Source organism: Ammospiza nelsoni, chromosome 17 (genome assembly GCF_027579445.1).
Source record: "Ammospiza nelsoni isolate bAmmNel1 chromosome 17, bAmmNel1.pri, whole genome shotgun sequence".
Taxonomy (NCBI): domain Eukaryota; kingdom Metazoa; phylum Chordata; class Aves; order Passeriformes; family Passerellidae; genus Ammospiza; species Ammospiza nelsoni.
In genome coordinates, this window is record NC_080649.1 from 14,320,562 (window position 1) to 14,340,928 (window position 20,367).

At 53.0% G+C, this 20,367-nt stretch overlaps 1 protein-coding gene across 1 annotated transcript; it reads right to left on the reverse strand.

Annotated features, from left to right (window-relative positions):
• Positions 1–286: 286 nt before the first annotated feature.
• Positions 287–18,639, reverse strand: ANKS3 (ankyrin repeat and sterile alpha motif domain containing 3). The gene is made up of 18 exons (XM_059484749.1): positions 18,537–18,639; positions 14,130–14,230; positions 13,846–14,021; positions 12,514–12,712; positions 12,198–12,319; positions 11,351–11,432; positions 10,552–10,687; positions 10,093–10,251; positions 8,921–9,046; positions 8,360–8,478; positions 7,900–8,067; positions 7,335–7,459; positions 6,932–7,073; positions 6,241–6,413; positions 5,039–5,166; positions 4,091–4,174; positions 3,559–3,654; positions 287–2,983 (listed from the first exon to the last, which is right to left on the reverse strand). The coding sequence occupies exons 1-17, from the start codon at positions 18,595–18,597 to the stop codon at positions 3,572–3,574; spliced, it is 2,184 nt and encodes a 727-aa protein (XP_059340732.1). The 5' UTR covers positions 18,598–18,639; the 3' UTR covers positions 287–2,983; positions 3,559–3,571.
• Positions 18,640–20,367: the final 1,728 nt, after the last annotated feature.

The following is a 20,367-nucleotide window of genomic DNA, read 5'->3' on the forward strand; positions in this document are numbered from 1 at the left end:
GTCCCAGCTGCTCCCAGCCCTGCCCAGCCTGGCCTTGGGCACTGCCAGGGATGCAGGGGCAGCCACAGCTGCTCTGGGCACCCTGTGCCAGGGCCTGCCCACCCTCACAGGGAACAATTCCTCATTCCCAATATCCCATCCATCCCTGCCCTCTGGCAGTGGGAGCCATTCCCTGTGTCCTGTCTCTCCATCCCTTGTCCCCAGTCCCTCTGCAGCTCTCTTGGAGCCCCTTCAGGCCCTGGCAGGGGCTCTGAGGTGTCCCTGGAGCTTCTCCTCTCCAGGTGAACAGAGGGGGCAGCTCCCTGAGCTTGGAGTATCTCAGTGGCTTCTCTGGACACCCTTGAGCAGCTCCCACTGGATTCCCCCCTGCAGGCACTGCTGGGAGCTCAGGGCTCAGTCCCATCCCCTGAGCCTGCAGCCTCCCGGCAGAGATGGCTGCAAACCCCTGTGTGCATTCCTGATTGCCCTGCACTAACAAATCAGGGAACTTATTCAGGATTCCCCAGCTCCCTCCAGAGATACCCACACACCACACACAGGCTTCTCAGCTTTTATTCATTTATCCAAATCAGCAAATGCTGTTATGCTGTTTTTCCATGGACAGCTCACCTTAGGGTAGCACCAGACTGCTGCTGCCTGCACAGCCATCCTAGCTGCAAGGAATGCTGCTTGACATCCTGCAGTTAAGGAATTGCCTCCTCAGGGATACTGTGCTGTCAAAGATCCCCTCCCTGCTGGGCCCTGGGGTGCTCTCACAGCCCCTGTTGAAGCCTTTGCCCCTGTTTGGGGCCTTTTTCCTTCACACACACACTGCCACATCTCACCCCTTTTCCCATGCATTCTAATCTGTTGGATAAATCCTGTTAATGCCCCAAACCTCGACTCTAGCCTCAGACTTAGCAAAGCAAGCCTCAAATTCCTGTAGTCACCTTCCAGCCACTGTTCTGCACAGCCCCCCATTCTGAGGGCACTGCTGAGACAGTGCTTTTCCCTTAGGAGTATTTTGGGGGAGTTTGCTTTAAATTCAAGGGAAGCAGCACTAACACCCCCATACTACTGCAGCCAGAGGCAGCACCAAGGCTAGGGAGAGACCTTGGAACTCCCCAGTGACAGGGAACGAGAGACAAAGCCTGAACAATGAACACTGCTCCCAGCACAGCCTCAGCCCTCTGAGGAGTTTCCAGGGGTGCTGCAGGAGGACAATTCCCTCCCCCTCATCCCAACTCTGCAGGGTGAAGCTCCTGCGGCTCCTGCAGCTGGCACTGGGTGCCCGTGTGCTCCATGGTGTTTGCTCAAGATGAAAAAACAGCGCCCTGTGCTGAGGGTGGGAGGTCAGCATGGGCAGGAAGCCGCACCCAGAGCAGGGGACACTGCCACTGGGACACACGGGGGCACAGCTGAGAGGGCCAGGAAGCACAGGCACTGCAGGCAGGCCAGTTGTCACTCCTGCCTGAAGGGATTCAGGCAGCTCATCAGAAGATGGAGTTGGATGGGTTTTTATATGGGGATCCACGTCCAAATAGCAGAAGGAACACACAGTTCCATCCTCTTCCCAAAGGGACTTATCATGATTCACCAAGGTCATCACTCATAGACTTCAGGTTTTGATTGTTGTGTTTTTACCCCTTAGAGGATTCAGGAATAAATGGGAACAGTCATTGGAAACCATTCTACACCAAGGTCCCTGGCACCCTCACCCACTCCCAGGGACAGCCCTGTCCTTGGCAATGGCCACCCACAAATGCTCTGGCAGAACTCTTTCCCAGCACTAAAGCCTGCACATCAAAGGCAGGCAGTGCTGAGGAGCAAAGCCTGGCACCACAGCTCTGTCTGGGCTGTGGTTCCTTTGCCCATTCCCATGGGCACAGAGCTATCCCTGTTCCTGCTCTGCTGCCTTGGCACTCCCCTGCTTGCCAGAGGCAGGGGAAGCTCAGCAGTCCCAGCTCCTCCTTCTCTCTCTCCTGTCTTTCCAGGGGATCCCTGCCTTGCTGGCATCTTGGCACAGCAGGCCAATGACCTCTGCCATACAGCACTGACTACAAAGCCAAGCTCTTGGGGATGAAGTAACAGTGATGTCCTGGCTCTGGCCAGGACAGGGTTCATTCCTGCCCGACCAGGACCTCTCCTGTACACTTTTGTTATTACTGTTACTGTTCCTTATCTCATTGTTGTTTCCAGTAAAATGCTTTTATTTCTACCAGTGATCTTCACCTTTTGTGCCTCCAGTTCTCCTCTCCATCCCACCTCAGGGGAGAGGAGGTGAGGAGGGGGAGTGGGTGAGTTGGGAGTGTTTCAGTGAATGCCATTCCTAAACCACCAATGTGATCACACCCAGCCCTGAGGACAGCAAGAACCCAAAGTGAACCACAGTGGGCAGGCTGGAGGAACAGGCTTTGAAACCCAGATCTGGGGTGGCAGCAGAGCAGACATTCCAACTAGGAACAGGGCTGCAGTTTGAGCTCCACTGCAGCTCAAAGAGCCACACATCACAAACTCCACTCCCTTCACCCCTCCACAACAAACTGCCTCTTTTATGGCCTCAGATCCATTCTCTGGGCCAATCCCCATGGCACAGGAGGAGCCAGGGACACATTTCAGAGGCCCTGGGGAGCTTGGGATACAGAAAAGGAAAATAAATTGATTGCTGTGTGCAACTGTCACCTTTCTACCACCACCCAGACCTGAACAAGGGCTGCAGGAAGCTTAAGGCAGACAAAACTTCTAGGCTTGGAGCTTCTCCTCCAAACCTAAACCTTTCAAACAAAGATCCTGGGAGCCTTGAGTCAGGCCCCAAGAGCAGCTGGCTGTTGTCCTCTGCTGTCCCTCGTCCTCCCAGCTGTGTTCTCAGGTGGCCACGGCCTCCTGGGCGCCCTGCAGGCTGCGGTGGCCCTCGGCAGAGCCGCGGTGCTGCCGGCACGGCCCCTGCTCCCTCTCCCAGGCACACTCAGCTTCCGGGTGGAACGGTCACCCGACGTCAGAATCCCTGCAGCCACCAGAGAAAGGGACAGTCACCCTCTGCTGGACACAGGGACAAGGGGGGTACAGATTTTCCAAAGGGAGATCCTACCAGAGGGCACACCAGGATGAGAGCCCAGCCCTGAGTGGGCTCCAAGCGAGCTCTTGGTGTGTGGAAATGAGGGATGGTGTCCCCTCAGTGCCATGGCCTGGGACTGGCAGGGAGGGATGGTGTCCCCTCAGTGCCATGGCCTGGGACTGGCAGGGAGGGATGGTGTCCCCCTCAGTGTCACAGCCTGGGACTGGCAGGGAGGGATGGTGTCCCCTCAGTGCCACAGCCTGGGACTGGCAGGGAGGGATGGTGTCCCCCTCAGTGTCACAGCCTGGGACTGGCAGTGAGGGATGGTGTCCCCTCAGTGTCACAGCTTGGGACTGGCAGGGAGGGACGGTGTCCCCGCAGTGCCACAGCCTGGGATGGTGTCCCCTCAGTGCCATGGCCTGGGACTGGCAGGGAGGGATGGTGTCCCCGCAGTGCCACAGCCAGGGATGGTGTCCCCTCAGTGCCATGGCCTGGGACAGGGCAGGGCAGTTGTTCCCACTCACCCTCCTGGCTCGGTTATGCCTTGGGCCAGCTCTGCCCACTCTGCCCCAGGGCTTGGAGCCTTTGGAGGTTTTGAGTCACAGTCTGCAGAGCTTTTCCTGAGGACAAACCAAAGGGAAAAAGGAGCATTAGGATGGGGCCAGGAAGCAGGTAAGAACAGGCTGCTCTCAGCCATTGCTGTGCTGCTCCTGCTCTGAGAACAGGGGTGTCTCTACTGCCTGCAAGCTGCTGGGATGATTTCCTGTCACCAGGAGAACAGGACACAGGACTAGGGAACCCCTTCCCCAGCAGCTCTCACCATTGAGCAGGACATGCAGGGACCACCCCCCACCTCCCAGCCTGGACCTGTCACCAGGGGATGATGCAGAGCCCAAGATCTGCAGCAAGAACAGCACCAACTCTAGAGCCTGGAGACTTCCCTGAATGAACAGGGATTCTCCCAACAACAACTCCAAACCACCAAACCCCACCCAGCCATGCCTCCCACAGCACAACAACAGTTCCTCCACAAGCCCAGAGTCCTTCCCAGCTTACCCATCTCTCCCACACACTCCTCCAGCACAGCTGACAGCTCAGGCAAGCTCAGGGACTTCAGGGAAGGCGGCCACCCCTCCAGCACTGCAAGGACAGGGACAGAGTTCATCCATCTGCAGCTCTCTGGGACAGCACACAATGGGTTGGTGTTGCTGGGAAGCTTCCCCAGCCAAAGGGATTCCAGTTAGGGCTTCTAAATCACACAGGAAGAGAGCTGGAGCTGCCTGTGCCAAACTGAGGGGTTTTCTGGCAATTCTACCACTTAGGAATTTATGTCTTTAGACTGGCTGGGTTGTTTAATTAAGAGAATCTCAAAGGGATTAAGTGTAATGGACAGAAATCAATGGACAGCATCTCTGCTTGTCTCACTTCTAAGACAAAAGCAAAGAACAGGTCACTAGGAACATGTCACAGGCAGCAAGATAAGAGAGTCTCAGAATCATGGAATGATTTAGGTTGGAAGGGACCATAAAGCCCATCCCATTCCACCCCCTGCCATGGATAGGGACATCTTTCACTAGACCAGATTGCTCCAAGTTCCCTTCAGCCTGGCCTCGAGCACTTCCAGGGATCCTTTACCAGCTCCTAGGGATAAGGAGCTGCTGGGTCAGGCCTGCCCAGCCACAGAGGTTGTCCCATGGATCCAACGGCAAAATCCCCAAACCTGGGTTAGGGAACCAACCACCCCTTCTGGTTCAGACCCTGCTCCAGTGCACAGGGTGGTAACAAACCCAAGGTGCAGCCACAGGTCCCTGAAGCAGGGCTGTGCTACAGATCTGCATTTTCAGCCACAAACACTTGTCAGACCCCAAAACTTGCTGAGAAACTCTGCAAGTGCCACTCCAAATACCCTGAGAGCGAGAATTCAACTCACTCCAAGAGCCTGGCTGCTCATCCATTCCCACATTCCAGCAAGGAAAGGCAGGCAGGGCTTTGCCCTGGGCTCACCTGGGCGCTCCCCGGGCCGCTCGCTCTCGCCGGGGCCGCGCTGCTCCCGCTGCTGCTCCCGGGTGTCCGGCGCTGCCTCGCCCGCCCGCTCCGGGGCCAGCCGGGCCGACAGCTCTGCCTGGCAGCTCCTGCAAAGCACAGCCAGGCCATCAGCGGGACAGGGACAGGCTGGCAGTGCCACTGCACGTCCTACAGCCTGCAGTACCTGCGCGGGGTGCCCGGGCAGCGCCTATAAGGCTGCTCCTTGCTGCTTCCCGGGAGGAGGAAGTGGTGCCCCAGCCCAAGCCTGGGGTGCTGGCACTGCTCAGCTCCCAGCCACTGCTCCCCATCTGCAGCCACAGCCAGCTCTGCACAGAGGAGCTGTGTTGGTCTGTGGGAGAATCAGGCCCAATCCAAGGTTTCTAATGGGCAAAGGAAATGACCTCAGGAGAGGCATGAGGGCACCCAGGTTCTCAGGCTGTCATCACCTTGCCACCAATTTAAGTAGTTTATGTTCAGAGCATGGCAGGGCCCTTCTACAGCAGCCTCAGCTCCTCAACCAGGGGGACAAGCCAGGCTCTGCCCCTTGCAGTGGGAATATTGCTCTGCTGAGCTTCTGGATCCAACTTCAGCTCACCCTGGCTTGGCAGCCAGCAGACCCCACTCCCTTGGGCTAGGATCCATAAGCAGCAGGATTTGTGCCACTTTCAGGGATGTCTCTGTTGTATCACTGGACAGGATAAGGCCCATGAGAGGAGTCCAACTGGGGCACAGAGAAAAGCACCACAAAGGCAGTAAAAGGAGTGTCAGGAGGTTATTTAGATTATTCTGCCAGCTGTCAGAGTTGCAAGAAAAATATTGTTCACTTGCAAGTTACTGCATCCTTTGGCAGGGTATGGGTTAAAAACTTTTTTTTTGTATTCAAAAAGGTCCTGATCACCAAGTTTTACCCTGGGTGCCTTTGACTGCTTCTAGTTGAAACTGGACCACCCAGCACACCGAAAATCCCACATTTCAGCTCGAGCATCATTTTGAAGCACAAAACTTCACGTGTGCTCCCACGGCTGTGGCTTTTCACTGGGGGAAATCAGGCAGGATCCAAATGTGTTCAGGTGCCAGGTGAGCTCTCCTGCCTTACCCTGAGCATCACCTGTAAAGCTGCCAATATGACCCCAAATCCCATTTCCCAGCAGTTTCAGTGTCACTTCCTGGGAATGACTTACTTGATCTGATCCAGCAGGACTCCAGCATCTGTGGTGATGGCCTGAGCCTCTCTGAGCTGGCACTGGATGGCATTCCAGGTCTCATCCCGCTCCATCAAGCAGCTCTCAGCCACTGCCCGCAGCTTCTGCTCCTGGCACACCTGGCCCTTCATCACCTGCACCTCTTCACACCTCTGCAGCAGAGCACACTGGGGATCAGGCTGAGAGCACTGAGCATCTCTCAAGTCCCTGCTGTGTTAATGCCTCAGGCAGCCAGAATGCTCCTTTCCAGTGGGAAAGGAAGCTGGATGAAGCTTGTAAGTGAGTATAGGTTCTCTCCACACTAAGCCCAGCCCCACAGGTACAATTCCCTCTTCCTCTCTGTTTACAAAGTTACTTATGAGTTCAAATTTCCCAAAACAACACAAGTCTGTTCACTGACGACTCCACCATAAAAATGACACTGCTGGCAAACAGTAGGAATTTGATTCCTGCCCTGACTCCTATAGTTCTCAGCTGGATGGGAAACAGACACAAAGGAGCACCAAGGATGAAGAGTGGGTACGTTGTACTCGTGCTGTTTGTACATCAAGTGTGCCCACTATAAGCTGTGGCTTGAGGTGAAGGAAAAACCATCAGAGGCACAACAAAACCACAGCACTGATCACTTCCTGCAGGGTGTAGGGTCCTGAGGAGTTGGCAGCAGCCTCACCTTGTGCAGCTGGATGGCCAATTCCTGCATCTCTGCCTCCAGCCGGTCGGCGTAGGCCAACTCCAGCGCGTCGCTGGGCGGGCGGGCGCTGCTGTGCCAGCGCGCGATGGCCGATGTCATCTTCCTCTTGGGGCCAAACAGCCTGGGGATGGAACCAACAGGGGTCAGGCCCTGCACCACCTGCCCCTGGGCACAGCAGGACACCATGAGCACCTCTGCAGTGCCCTGGTCTCTCCAAGGTACCTCCAGAAGCACGAGTGTGTTACAGCCGAGGACACGGGGATGTCAAATTGTGTGGGAGGCAGCCAGAAGGGAGCAGCACTCCCCAGTTAAACATTCCTGACCAGGCTGGACAAGGTTTGTAGGGGGAAGCTGGGACAGACAGGACAGGACAGACACTCACGTGATGCCAATTTCCTTCAGGTCACTCTCTGTGAGGGTCAGGAAGATCCGGAGGTCCACGTCCTGCTCCTCAAACACCTGCAGGTACTTCAGGCACCCAATCTCCTCAAGGAATGTTGCCAGGTCCTGCAGCCCAGACAAAAGAAACTTAGTTACATTCTCTCAACAAAAGCATCACCATTCCTCCTAATCATAAATATTTGTTCATGCTCTTGTAACACCTTTCTGGGTTCCAGCAGCAACCACAACTTCCTGTGGTTCCCTGCCCTTCTCCAGTCACATACCAGGACTGGCCTCTGCTACAGCCATGCCTCTTCTAACAAGTACAGAGCAGAATGACCCAGAATCAGCCACCCCAGCCCACTCCACTGCCAGGTTTGACAGCCCACCCACAGGCCTGAAGGGTCAAGGAAACCCCTTCCAGCAACATCTCAGCAAACAGCTCCTCTACAAGAAACTGCTGTTTCACAAGTGTTTAAGTTTGGAATATCAGGTGTTTTGGTAACCCTGGAAAAGCCTCCCACACCTGGCACAGTGACAGAGCCTGCAGGACAGTCTGTGCTTACCTGGGGCCCTGTGTAGGCTGGGGGCTCAGGAAGGACCAGGTGCTGGCAGCAGCCCCCAGCCTTCCCCAGGCAGTGGCTCCCCTGGCTGTCACTGTTGCTGTAGCGGGCCTTGCCCTTAAAGCTCTTGGCTTGTTTCCGACTCGGGGGGCTGTTGGTGTGGTCAGAGTCCTGGAAAACACAAAACCACCCACAGGATGGAAAGGATGATTGTGCAGTGACGGCAGGATCAGGGGGGCTGACAAGTGCAGGTTCCTCCAAGACCTAAAGGTCCTTTTGTACCCCAGAGCTGCCTTGACCCATGTGAGCTGTGAGTGACCTCCAGCCTCTTCCCCTTCCTTGGTTTTCCTGTCCCTGGAAGAGCCTTTCCTCACCCAGCCTGGTCCTACAGGCTCCCATGGCAGTAGAGTGTCCCAAGGGTGAAAGCACTGCCCAAGCTGAAGGCAAAGAAAAGAAAATCCACCTCATTGCTTTCCAAAGAGCCTTCACTGCTGACTCCTGGGATTCTGATTAAGCATTCACTGCTGCTACTGCTGCTGCTCCTGACGGTTCCCAAGCTGTTGCTGGACAAAGCACTATCCTCTGGAAAGGAACAGGAAAAAAACAGTGAAGTACAACTTTGTTACGTTCTGGTTTTGTTTTATTACCAGCAAAACATCCCAGAGATGTAAAGGAAGGTGAGATACAGAGCAAGGCTTCATGTGCAGCACTCAGGACACAAGATGACCATGAGGCAGAGATTTCACATCTGATCCCCAGTACTCTTCTTTCCCCAAGCCTGTTTGCCACCAGAGACACTTCTGGAAACAGACAGAAATGTCTTCTCCTCACCCTCCTTCAGACTATTTGTACAAATTGATGAAATTACCACACTGAGCTTCATCTTCTGTAGCTAAACCATCCCAGCCTTCCCCCAGGAGAGACATTCCAATCTCAGCACCTCAGTGGGACAGGAAGGCAAGGCCTGGACTCACCCCCAGGTGTCCTGCAGGCTGAGCACTGCATTTCTGAGACAGTGACTTACCCCTGCTGCTGCTGCTGTCCACGTCCAGCTCATTGATGGGGGAGGTGACGTCCCTGTGCCGGATGACACCTGGCACACAGCTGCCATCATTGCTGAAGGTGACATAGCCCTGAGGGGGCACCTGCTCTGTGTGCAACAGGAAGGGAGAACAGAGATTAGGATGCAAGTTAGTCAGGGAGGCTCCTGCAGAAAATGTAACTTCTTCTGGATCTGAAAATAACCAAAATGAGACTGCGCTCAAAACTGACAAGCTTCATTTTAAAAAGCACAGAGAGCACCTGAGGAATGCAGGGTCCTGCAGTTCCCTCACATGACCCTACAGCACATGAACTTCATTTACACTGAAAGAAAGTCAGAAAAAACACCTTATAGTAGAGATGTACCTTAAACAGCAGCTTCCAGCACTCCCTCTCCTCATTATACTCAAATTAAGAAAGGGGAGAAAGAGCTGCTTAGGAGAACAGCCCTGCACACCCTGCAGAACCAACACCCCTGCAGCTGTGCTAAAACACCAGGAGAATCCCACTGGCATTTAAGCTGATAGTATCATTCCAATACAGCCTAAGGGATAACACAGACTTGTGTTTAAGAGAATGAACTGAGCTTTGAACATGCTTCCAAGTCCATAACCTTCGTTAGTCCAGGCAACTAGTCTGAGAAATACCTATGACAGACAGCAAAACAAACCTCCTAGCACTGAATCCAGGATGTCTAACTGGGATCATCTTTCTCTTGGTCTACTGCAAAGGTCTTGCCATTTCATTTTTAGAAGCATTTCAAACATCAGGGAAGGCACAACTCACAAGTTCACTCTTATGATCAGTGATTTTTTTGGTCGCTGTGAGCACCTTCCTGTCATCAGCTTCAAAAGGGGTCTCAAACTTTTGAGCCTGCCTAAAAAGGGAAACTGAACTGTTCTCAAGAGTCAGGGGAACAGCAGTTGAGGTGAGAGCAGAAAAGTATCTCACTCATCAATATCCAGTCCTGACAACAGAGTTTAGGGGGTTTTCTTTCTAACCCAGACAGTGGACAGTGAATACCTTCATACAAAGCTATCTTTGTCCTGTATGACCCCCACATGAATCCCAACAAATCAAAAACAGACAGCAGGAACAGCTGCAGTGCATTTGAGGTCTCAGGGGACTGATCCTCAGGCTCCCAACTCTCCTCACCATAGCAAGACTGCTTCCTTCCCCCAAGGCCAATTGCTGTGATCTTGGCCAAGGCCTGGGGCCCTTCATGGATGCTGGGACCCTTGGTCCTACGAGCAGGTCTCTGTCTCTGGGGAGCAGAACATGATTCATCTGAAGAACTCAGCTCCTCATAGTTGCCTGTAGTTCAAACACAGGTTGTTAACAGCACAGGAAGTAATTTGCCTGTTTTACTTGCTACTGGTCCTATAAGTGCAGTGGAAAGAAAAAGAGAAATGTTAAAGATGGAAGGTGGAACAGCTAACCTAGGTCAGAAAGGGGCCAGCAGACAAGAGTTGTTGGATTCATGCCTCTTTCATCCACAGAAATGCTGGAATTCCCAGGATAGACCAGGTAGCACCACCCCATCTACACAGTATAACATACTTTCAACCTCACTTCAGGTTCATCTTGAAATGAACAGGGTCAAACATCTGTTACCTGGACCTCTGCAGAAGACCTTGGGCACTGGGGCTGCATGCAGATCTATCAGCCCCACAATCTTTGTGTGGCCATACTTCATGGCCAAGGTCCGTGCTGTGGCTCCAGTGTTATCTCTGACATCTGCCTTCACTCCCTGCAGAAAAAGCACCTGGTTAAGTGCACATGGCAGAGGGCAGTGTAAAAAATATATATGCATTTCAAAAAAGCCACCAAAATTGTCTTAACTCCTCCATCAGCAATACAGGCTCACCTTTGACAGACAGCTCTAGTTGCACTAATACCCTGAATGCCTTTCTAGTTATCTCCAATTCCTGAATGCCAAATAGCCCAGGGCTCCTGTGCATTGCTACTGGGAACAGGTTTGTTTGATATGAAGTGTTTTGCATTGCTGCCTCCTTCTGGCAGTAAGCTGGACCAGTCAGAAGGGATTTAAACCAAACTGTAAGAGCCCTGCATGCTCATGAGCTTTTGGATGCAGATGTCCAGTATCCTGAGCATGCAAGTCTGTAATAGAAAAATTACAGCTTCAGTTGTTTTCTAATTCAGTCATTATTCACTTATATCTGGACAGTCAGATCTCACTCCTATTCCTGCAAGGCCAGTATAAAATCAGGGTACCAGCCTGCAGAAAGCAGATACTGTGAAAACAGTCCTGAAAGTCTGGGACTTCAGAGGTGACTGTCATCAAGAAGCAAACATAACACTGTCAAAAAAAGCACGGTGTGAAAATTGTGGTAGTTCCTCTGAGGGCTGGAACCAGACTTTCAGCTCCCCAGAGAACTGTCAGGAGACTCACATGATTGAGAAGGTACTGAACAATGATCTCATGGCCAGAAGCAGCTGCTTCCATCAGAGGTGTGTACCCATACACTGGCTCCCTGGGGAGAGAACACACACATGGACAGGTATAACCACAGCTGAAGTTTTGCCATTCCCTAACAGAGCATTTCCACCCCTCAACTTTTGCTGATCACAGACTCTATGATGTACTGGCTGTCCCGTTGTAGAATTGATTCCCTGTAGAGATTCAGTGTTCCCAAACTGGCTGCACAGGAACAGATTACTCTTCCAGCTGCAGATCTGCCTTGAAGAGCCCAAATCACTTCTGCAGGAGCTAATAAAGTAAGAACCTCTTGTTGCCCTCAGGCAATTCCATGTGCATAAATGTGGGCTGGTCCCCAAGGCATGGGAATGCAGGGCACACTTCAAAAATCAACCTGAACTCTGAGTATATTAAAAATCAATAAAAAGACTTATGAAGTGCACTTGAGTTCAGAAGGTGACAGTGTTTAGCTGATAATTAATCAAGCAATAAATCTAATCTCCCTTGATCTTAGTTTAATAAACAGTGACAGCATGGGCAGACTTCAATTCAGTTTGCAGGTCACCTGTCCCTGTATTAGCTGTGCCACATCCTGAGGTACAGGGGGAAGACAAAAGCAGGTGTCTGCTGGAGTGTGTTCATCTGCCACCTGTTGCCTTCATACTGAATGATAAATGACAATGAAATTATTGCCAACCAGGGCTCTATGTACATGGAACTCTAATCATAGTCCTGTTATTTCTGAGGCCTGCCTTTTACAGCTTTCCCAAAACCTTCAGATTTTAAGGATTCCCACACGAAATGACAGATTCCTCCTTACTTGCAGTTGGCATTTGCTCCATTCTCCAGTAAGAACTTGACCATCTGCTGGTGCCCAGCACTGGTGCAGTGGAACAAGGCAGTCCAGCCATGGATGTCCTTCATCTCCAGCTCTGCCCCTTGCTGCAAGAGAACAGACAATACTTACTGCATCTGTAAGCCACTGCCCTTTTATGCTGGGACACCAGGAGTTTAAATTAAATCCCACCACAAAGCAGACCGCACAACAGAACACAAAGTGGCAGCTTGTGGATAATCCCACCCTGAGCATTTACAGCACGTGCTGTGGCTTTACCTGTGTTTTATGGGAGACACACCTGGAGGAGGAAGTAAGCCACACTCTCATTGCCACAGCTGGAGGCCAGCATGAGGGGAGTCTGCCCTTCTGGGGTGGGGATGTTCACGTTCACTCCTGCTTCCAGCAGCAGGTGCACGATGTTGTCGTGGCCGATGTAGGAAGCGTACATGAGTGGGGTCCAGCCCCCACAGTTCCTCTGGTTCAAATCCAGGTCTCCACTAAGGAACAGAGGAAAGAAATCACATCAACTACTGTGCTGGAGCTGTGGAGCACAGCTGGCTTCTGCATACTGTTGTTATCATCTAGCACTGAAGCCTGCATGGGAATTTCCACCAGGTCCAGCACAACCTCCTCCAGATTGCAAAATCACAGAATGCTTTAGGGACCTTAAAGATCACCTCATTCCACCCCCTACTAAAACACCAAGGAGGTCAATTTTATCAGCAGATTGGCCCCTGGAAACTTTGTGCCAAGAACCCTTTGGGAGCCCCAGTGACGCGTCCCTGTTGCCCCGATCAGTCTGGCACTGGTGACAAGCACACCTGCAGCAGGTGGCACCAGCTGTGCCACCAGTGACAAGCACACCTGCAGCAGGTGCCACCAGTGACAAGCACACCTGCAGCAGGTGGCACCAGCCGTGCCATTGGTGAACAAGCACACCCGCAGCAGGTGGCACCAGCTGTGCCACCAGTGACAAGCACACCTGCAGCAGGTGGCACCAGCCATTGCCACTGTTGACAAGCACCCCTGCAGCAGGTGGCACCAGTCATGCCACTGGTGACAAGCACACCTGCAGCAGGTGGCACCAGCCGTGGCACTGGTGACAAGGACAGCTGCAGCAGGTGATGCCAGCCATGGCACCAGTGACAAGCACACCTGCAGCAGGTGGCACCAGTGACAAGCACACCTGCAGCAGATGGCACCAGCCATGGCACTGGTGACAAGCACACCTGTAGCAGGTGATGCCAGCTGTGGCACCAGTGACAAGCACACCTGCAGCAGGTGATACCGGCCGTGACAAGCACACCTGCAGCAGGTGGCACCAGCCATGGCACTGGTGACAAGCACACCTGTAGCAGGTGATGCCAGCTGTGGCACCAGTGACAAGCACACCTGCAGCAGGTGGCACCGGCCATGCCACTGGTGACAAGCAAACCTGCAGCAGGTGATACCGGCCGTGACAAGCACACCTGCAGCAGGTGGCACCGGCCATGCCACTGGTGACAAGCACACCTGCAGCAGGTGGCACCGGCCATGCCACTGGTGACAAGCACACCTGCAGCAGGTGGCACCAGTGACAAGCACACCTGCAGCAGGCGGCACCCCCTGTGCCCTGCCCAGCCCCTCTCACCGCTGGATGCACTCCTGCACCACGTGGTACTGGCCGACAGACGAGGCCGTGTGCAGGTCCAGGGGCACGTCGAGCTCCTCGCGGCACAGCACGGGCCCCACCCCGTGCCACATGGACAGGCTGCGGCTCAGCAGCTCCGACTCGCTGGCCTCGTCGCTCAGCTCCGACATCCTGCCCTGAGGAGCCAAAGCACAGCACTCAGCTGCTCGTCCCTGTCTGCCATGCAGTTACAGCTCCACGCTGCCACAGGCCTGGAAGGTGAGGTGGGGGCTTCAAATTCTTACCTCAACTTTGATTGACTCCTCAACCCAAACCAATAACTGCTGCTGAGAAGATTTTGCTGGAAGTTTTCTCTTGCTGTAGAAAACTCTGGGACTCCAATACACTGCAAAAATAAAAGGCAATAATGCTAAAGCCCATGTTTTTCAAATCTCATTTTAAGATTGCAGGAGCAGTGGCTTTATTTCCTGCCTGCCTAATTCAAACATGCCTAAGGCAGCTTTGAATAACCTCAGCAAGAGAAGACTAAACATCTATTTAAGACCTGAAGGTAGGCTTAGTGTTTTACAAAGGGATGTAATTCTTGCTCTGCATGTTTTATAATGCAGGGAGAGAATTAAGAATTCATGTCTCAGACATTCCTGGTCTTGTCCATCTGTCTTGCATTACAGGATGGTCCTGATTAAATTAAGACTCAATCATTAATAATGACAACTGCCCACTGCTCCCAAAACCACTCTGTCACCTGAAGAGGGTGCACCCTCCACTGTCACCAAGTTGTAAGCAGATTGTTTCTACCATTTATTGTTTCAGCCCTTCAGAGGCAGCCCAGCCCCATCTCAGTAAATCCTGGAAGTGCTGAAACACTGGGAGCAGCAGCAGCACACCCACCCATTCATCATCCCAGCACACCCCCCTTCCTGCAGACACAACTTAATTACAGCTCCTCCAGCTCCAGGACTGCCTGAAAGGTTTATCCCAGGCCCAGCCTTAGGGAGCAAGTGCAGACAAATCATTTGAACCTCTCACAGGAGAGAGTTCTTGTCTGGCACTCCATGAAGAGCTGCTCAGCACAGCTGCAGCTCCAGGACACAGAATCCCAGAGTGGTTCTGGCTGCAAGGGACCACTGGGTGTCATCTCACTCAACCTCCCTGCTCAAGCAGGGTCCCCTGACCACAGGGCTGTGTCCAGGTGGGCTCTGAATATCTCCAGGGAAGGAGATCCACAGCCTCTCTGGGCAGCTTGTTCCAGGCAATCCCATGGGAATTTTCCCTCCCTGCCCACCATACAGCACTCCTGGGGCTTGCCTGGTCCCTTACATAAGCTAAGCCAACATAAAGTCCTTCTTCTTCCTGGTAAATCCTCACCAATTTAACTCCTCGGATTCATTCTGGGGTCAGGCAAATGCCAAAAGAGGAATAAAAGAGAGCAGGAACAGGTTTTTCAGCAGTAGCTGCTCCTCAGATTCCCTCAGCTGTAACATTTCAAGACCACACTCCTGTTTTCTGAGCAACTGGGAGTCTTTGCCTTGCAAGCACCAGCCCCTTGTCCTACAAGAAAACTCCTTTCATTCCTACCTCTTCAGTCCCCACCTGGATCCTTTCTCTCCCACCCTCCTTTTCTTCCCCTCCTTCATTCTCAGCTTGTTAAGACTACAAAAGCACCATCTATTCTATTCCATCAGCTGGGAAGAAATTATTTCCCTTTAAAAATATCTGCAAAAGGACCTACTTAGCCTGACAGCAGCAATTTGTAGTGCACTGGGCAACCCAGAGGCCTCAGACAGGAATAAGGAAAGGGCCTGGACACCTCACAATCAAACCACAAGGAGAGCAAAGTGGCTTGAAGTGGATCACATGGGGGAAAGTAGGAGTTTCTCACTAAAACAGGTTAAAGCTGCCCCAGGGAGGCCAAAAGGCAGTGAAAGGAGGTAGAATCCAGGGCAGTTTGTAGAAGCACATTTAGGTGCAAGTGAAGCTCATTGTTCTCCACCCTCCTTGTTAATTGGGTACATTAATTATAAACCACTCAGGTGTTTGGTCTTTGTCAGAATCAGCCACTCTCAGGTCCAAGTTACCAATGCAGCCTTGGTGAGGTGATCCACAGTCATAGGACAGAACATCCAGCACCTTCAGCCTCCTCCACCTCCCCTGTGCTCTGCCTACACATTTGCTTTTTATTGTTTAAAGCTCTGAGGTTTCCCCTCACACTGAACTTCAGCAGGCTGTCAGCTCTGTGAGCACCTGAGGACAGCTGCTCACAATCTCCAGGACAGCAAGAGTGACCAGAACCCTCAGGACTGAAATGAAAAGATGGGAATGAAACAAAAGTGGGGTTGTCTGGTGCAAAGAGGAGCCTGGAGGGGACATGTGACACAAGCATACAATACACAATAATCCATCATATCATGGAATACCAGGATGGTTTGGGTTGAAGGGACCTCAAGGCCCATCCTGTCCCACCCCCTGCCATGGCAGGGACACTTTCCACCATCCCAGACTGCTCCAAGCCCTGTCCAACCCGGCCTTGGACACTGCCAGGGACCCAGGGGCAGCCACAGCAGAGCCTAAGAAGCTCAAGTCATTGCACAGAAGATTCAAGATAAAGCCCACAAAAATCCCTGTAAAAGTAAACATGGGAGTACTGAGGGACACTGGGTTACTAAGAACAAGTTTGTCAAAACCTCCTGAACATTGACAGTCTGTTCCCCTGCTTTGGGACAGAGTGACAAGCTCACATTTGTCAGAGGCCTCCCTCAGCTCTGCTGTCCTGCTTTCAGCTGGGATTGAGTTCATTCTCTTGCCAGCAGCTGGCACAGGCAGCTTTTGGATTCAGGCTGAGAAGAATGCTGATAACACATTGAAGCTTTGGTTGCTGCTATCCATGCTTACCCTAAACCAAGGACTTTGGGCTTCCCATGCTCTGCTAGCAAGGAGGTGCCCAAGAAGCTTGGAGGGCTGACCCAAACTGGGCACAGGGATATTCCATTTCACAGGGCATGGAATTCATGTAATCCCAGTATGAGAACTGGGGAGTGTGGCTGGGAGGGGCCAGTGATGGGAATCAGCAGGTACTGAGTTCCTTTTGAGCTTCTTTTGGGTTTATTTTCTCATTGTAATTATTATTATCATTACATTTTACTTTGCTTCAATAGTTAAATTGTTCTTACCTCAAGCCATGAGGTTTTTTACTTTCTTTTCTGATTCTCCTCCCCATCCCACTGGGATGGAGCAGGGAAAAGCAGCAGCCTGGTACCTGGTAACCAGCTGGGCTCAAGCCATGACACCTGTGAGGCTGCTGTTGTTATTATCATTAAATTGAACCCATCAGCACTCAGCTATTTATCAGGGTCAGAGCTCTACAGTGCTGGGGCAGCAAACCCCACACTGCCCTGGATTTGGAGTTTGCTGTTTGAGCAAATCAGAGAGCAGAGAACAAATAAACTTAGTATGAAAACAGACACAAAAAGCACCTTAGAGCCACACTAAATGGGAGGTGATTTGAGAAGCAACCAGCTCCCACCACAGACAAATGCAGCACTGCCTGTTAATCACCCTCAGCAGGCACTGCTCAATTCACTCTCTCACATCCCCTCCCACAAGCACAGGTGACATCCACACGTGTCCTTCTGGCCCAAAATAGGGACACCCAAGGCAGCACAAGTGTGGAGGCTGCTGGAGAAGACAAGAGAAAGTCATGGAATATCCTGAGTGTGAAGGGACCCCCAGGGACCAGTCCAAGCCCTGGCACAGACCCCCCCCACAATCCCACATGGGCATCCCTGGACATCCCTGTCCAAGCTCTCCTGGAGCTCTGGCAGCCTCAGGGCTGTGCCCATTCCCTCGGGAGCCTGGGCAGTGCCAGCACCTCTGGGGGAAGAGCCTTTCCCAAAATCCAGCCTGACCTTGCCTTGCCCAGCTCCAGCCATTCCCTGTCCCAGAGATCAGAGCTGCCCCTGGGGAGGAGCTGCAGCCCCCCCTGAGCTCTGCCCTCAGTCTCCTCCTCCAGCTGAACAATCCAAGTGCCCTCAGATGCTCCTCAGACCCTTCCCCATGCCCAGGTCCCTCCTCTGGCCACTCTGTGACAACTTTAGACCTTCTGATATTGTGTTTGCCCCCAGGACTCGAGGTGAGGCCACACCAGGGCAGAGCAGAGCAGGAACACACTCCCCTTCTGCTTTATTTCCACTAAACCAGCAACAACTTATCAGAGGGAGTAAAAAAAGCCTCGTTGCATTTCTTTTTAAGTGCAATTGTTACCAGCTCAGGCACAACAGGAACCAGAACATCACATTTTTGCAGTGTATCCCCTGACTGACCGGGTTAGCACAAATCAGCTGCAGGAGCCACACCAGGTTCCTGAGGTGGGCGAGAGAAAACATTCCTGCATCCACAACACCCGAGTTCAATCCTACCCACATCTGTTGAAAATACACAAAATACACCAAGCTCTTCATGTTTTAATACTTGGACTCAATCACTTAAAGGTCCTTTCCAAGCTGAGTGATGTCACTCTCAGGCACATTAAACCACATGAAACAACCTCAGAAACACGAGGTAAGAGGCACAAAAGCACTCGAGCAGCCACATTAGGGAGCACAGTGCCCTGCCAGGGGCTGTGCCCGCCACGGCAGCCGGACACGGCACCCGCAGGGCTCGGCCCGGGCTCGCTCCGCTCACACACAACGCACCTGAGGCGAACGCAGCGGCCGGAGCCGCCACAGCGGCCGCCCCGCGGCTGTTACCGAACATCGCCCCGCGGAACGGCTCCGGGGCCGTTACCCCGCACCTGCCTCCCGCGCGGCCCTGCTAGCAGCGCGGCCTCAGCATCGCACGCTCCAGCGAGTGCGGAGGAACCGCTGCGGCCACGGGCACAACCAGTACGGGGAGTGCCCGGGGCCGGCCCCAGAGGTGAGTACCGCCCCTAGTGATGCTCCCGGCCGCTGTCCCGTCCCAGCCCCGCCGCTCCCTCACCTGCGCCCCGGTGAGCGCCGCCGCCGGAACTAGTCCGCGCAAGGCATGCCGGGAGCGCCCCCGCCCTCACGGGCCGCGGACTACAACACCCAAGAGCCCCCGCGGTACCCGGCCAATGGGAGGAGCCCGTACGAGGGGCGGGGCGAAGGGCAGCCAATGCGGTTGGGGCTGGCCGCGGGCGGTTGTACCGAGCAGCCCCCGAGGACGCGGCCCCGCTGCGCTGTCTCCGGTCCTGCGCTCGTCCCGGTGCCGCCGGTTCGCTGTGCCCGCCGTCCGGCCCGGCCCGGCGCTCAGCGGGGCGGTGGGCGCCGTGAGTGAGGGCAGGGGGGCGGGGCGGGGCCGGCAGCGGCGTTGCCATGGGGACGGTGCGCGTGCGCCCGCGACCGCCATTGCGGGGCTCTGAGCGGGGCCCCTCAGGCAGCCCCGACCCTGGCCCGGCGCTCCCACCGCGGCTGCCAAGCTCTGCCTGTCACCATTGCGGTGTCCTCACCGCCTCTCCTTCCCAGAAAACGCCAGTTCTGGTGACAAGGAGAAGCTCAGGGTTTCAAGTCTCAGAGTCATGGAGTCGTTAAGGCTGGAAAAGCCCTTCACGATCATCAAGTCCAGCCTTCGACCGCCGTGCCCAAGCTCTCCAGAAAGTGTTACTGCTAACAAATGTTTGTTTTGGAGACAGAGCACTGTTTGCTCCCACAGAGGATGCTGCATTAGCTGACTGACAAGTCAGATCCAGTGTCCATCCATAACCTTTATTTATCTCAGATATTTATCTCGGATTTGGCACAGGGAGCCATCCTAAGCAGTTTGTTTTATCCCCATGGGGCTCCTCTGACCCTTGGCAAGCTCTGCTCAGTGTCAGAGCACAGTGCTCCAGCCATGAGGATTTCCCTCTTTCTTATCTCAGTGAAATTCAGGGTTTGTCTCACACCAACAAAACCACCATAGATGAGGTCTATAAAGTATCTAGAGAGGCAATTTGCAAGTTGTAAACTTCCCAGGGAGATAGCTGAGTTTAACTTCACGTTTTGAGGAGTGTTCCTGGCCAATGCAGATAATAGTGTCAGTGTGATCCCTTGAACAGTGATTTCAGTCCTGAACACAACTTAAAATAATAAAAATGTGATAAAATAATCACATTGTTCTTCAGTGGTGAACATAAATCCATGGAATCACAGAATGGTTTGGTTGGAATATTGAGCACGTGTAAGAACACACAGTCACCAACCTCCCATGGTCCTTGTGGGTCTCTTCCAGCCCTGGGTATTCTGTGAAACCTCTGAAGCAGAAATCATTTCCTCTCATGTTTGACTGCCCAGAAAACCATGTGATTTTAGCATAAAATGTGAAGGTTTTCTGTGTTATCTGACCTCTTAGCTCAGCTGCAGTTCCTACTGTGCTGTCTCAACTTCTCGTGGACATCAAGGAACAGGAGGAAAGAATCCACTTTAGAACCACTTGGAGAGATCAAAATCCATGAATGTGCCTATTCTTAATTACTTTTAAAATAAAAATCCAGTGAAAACAAAAGTAACCATGAACCACATGGAAGGT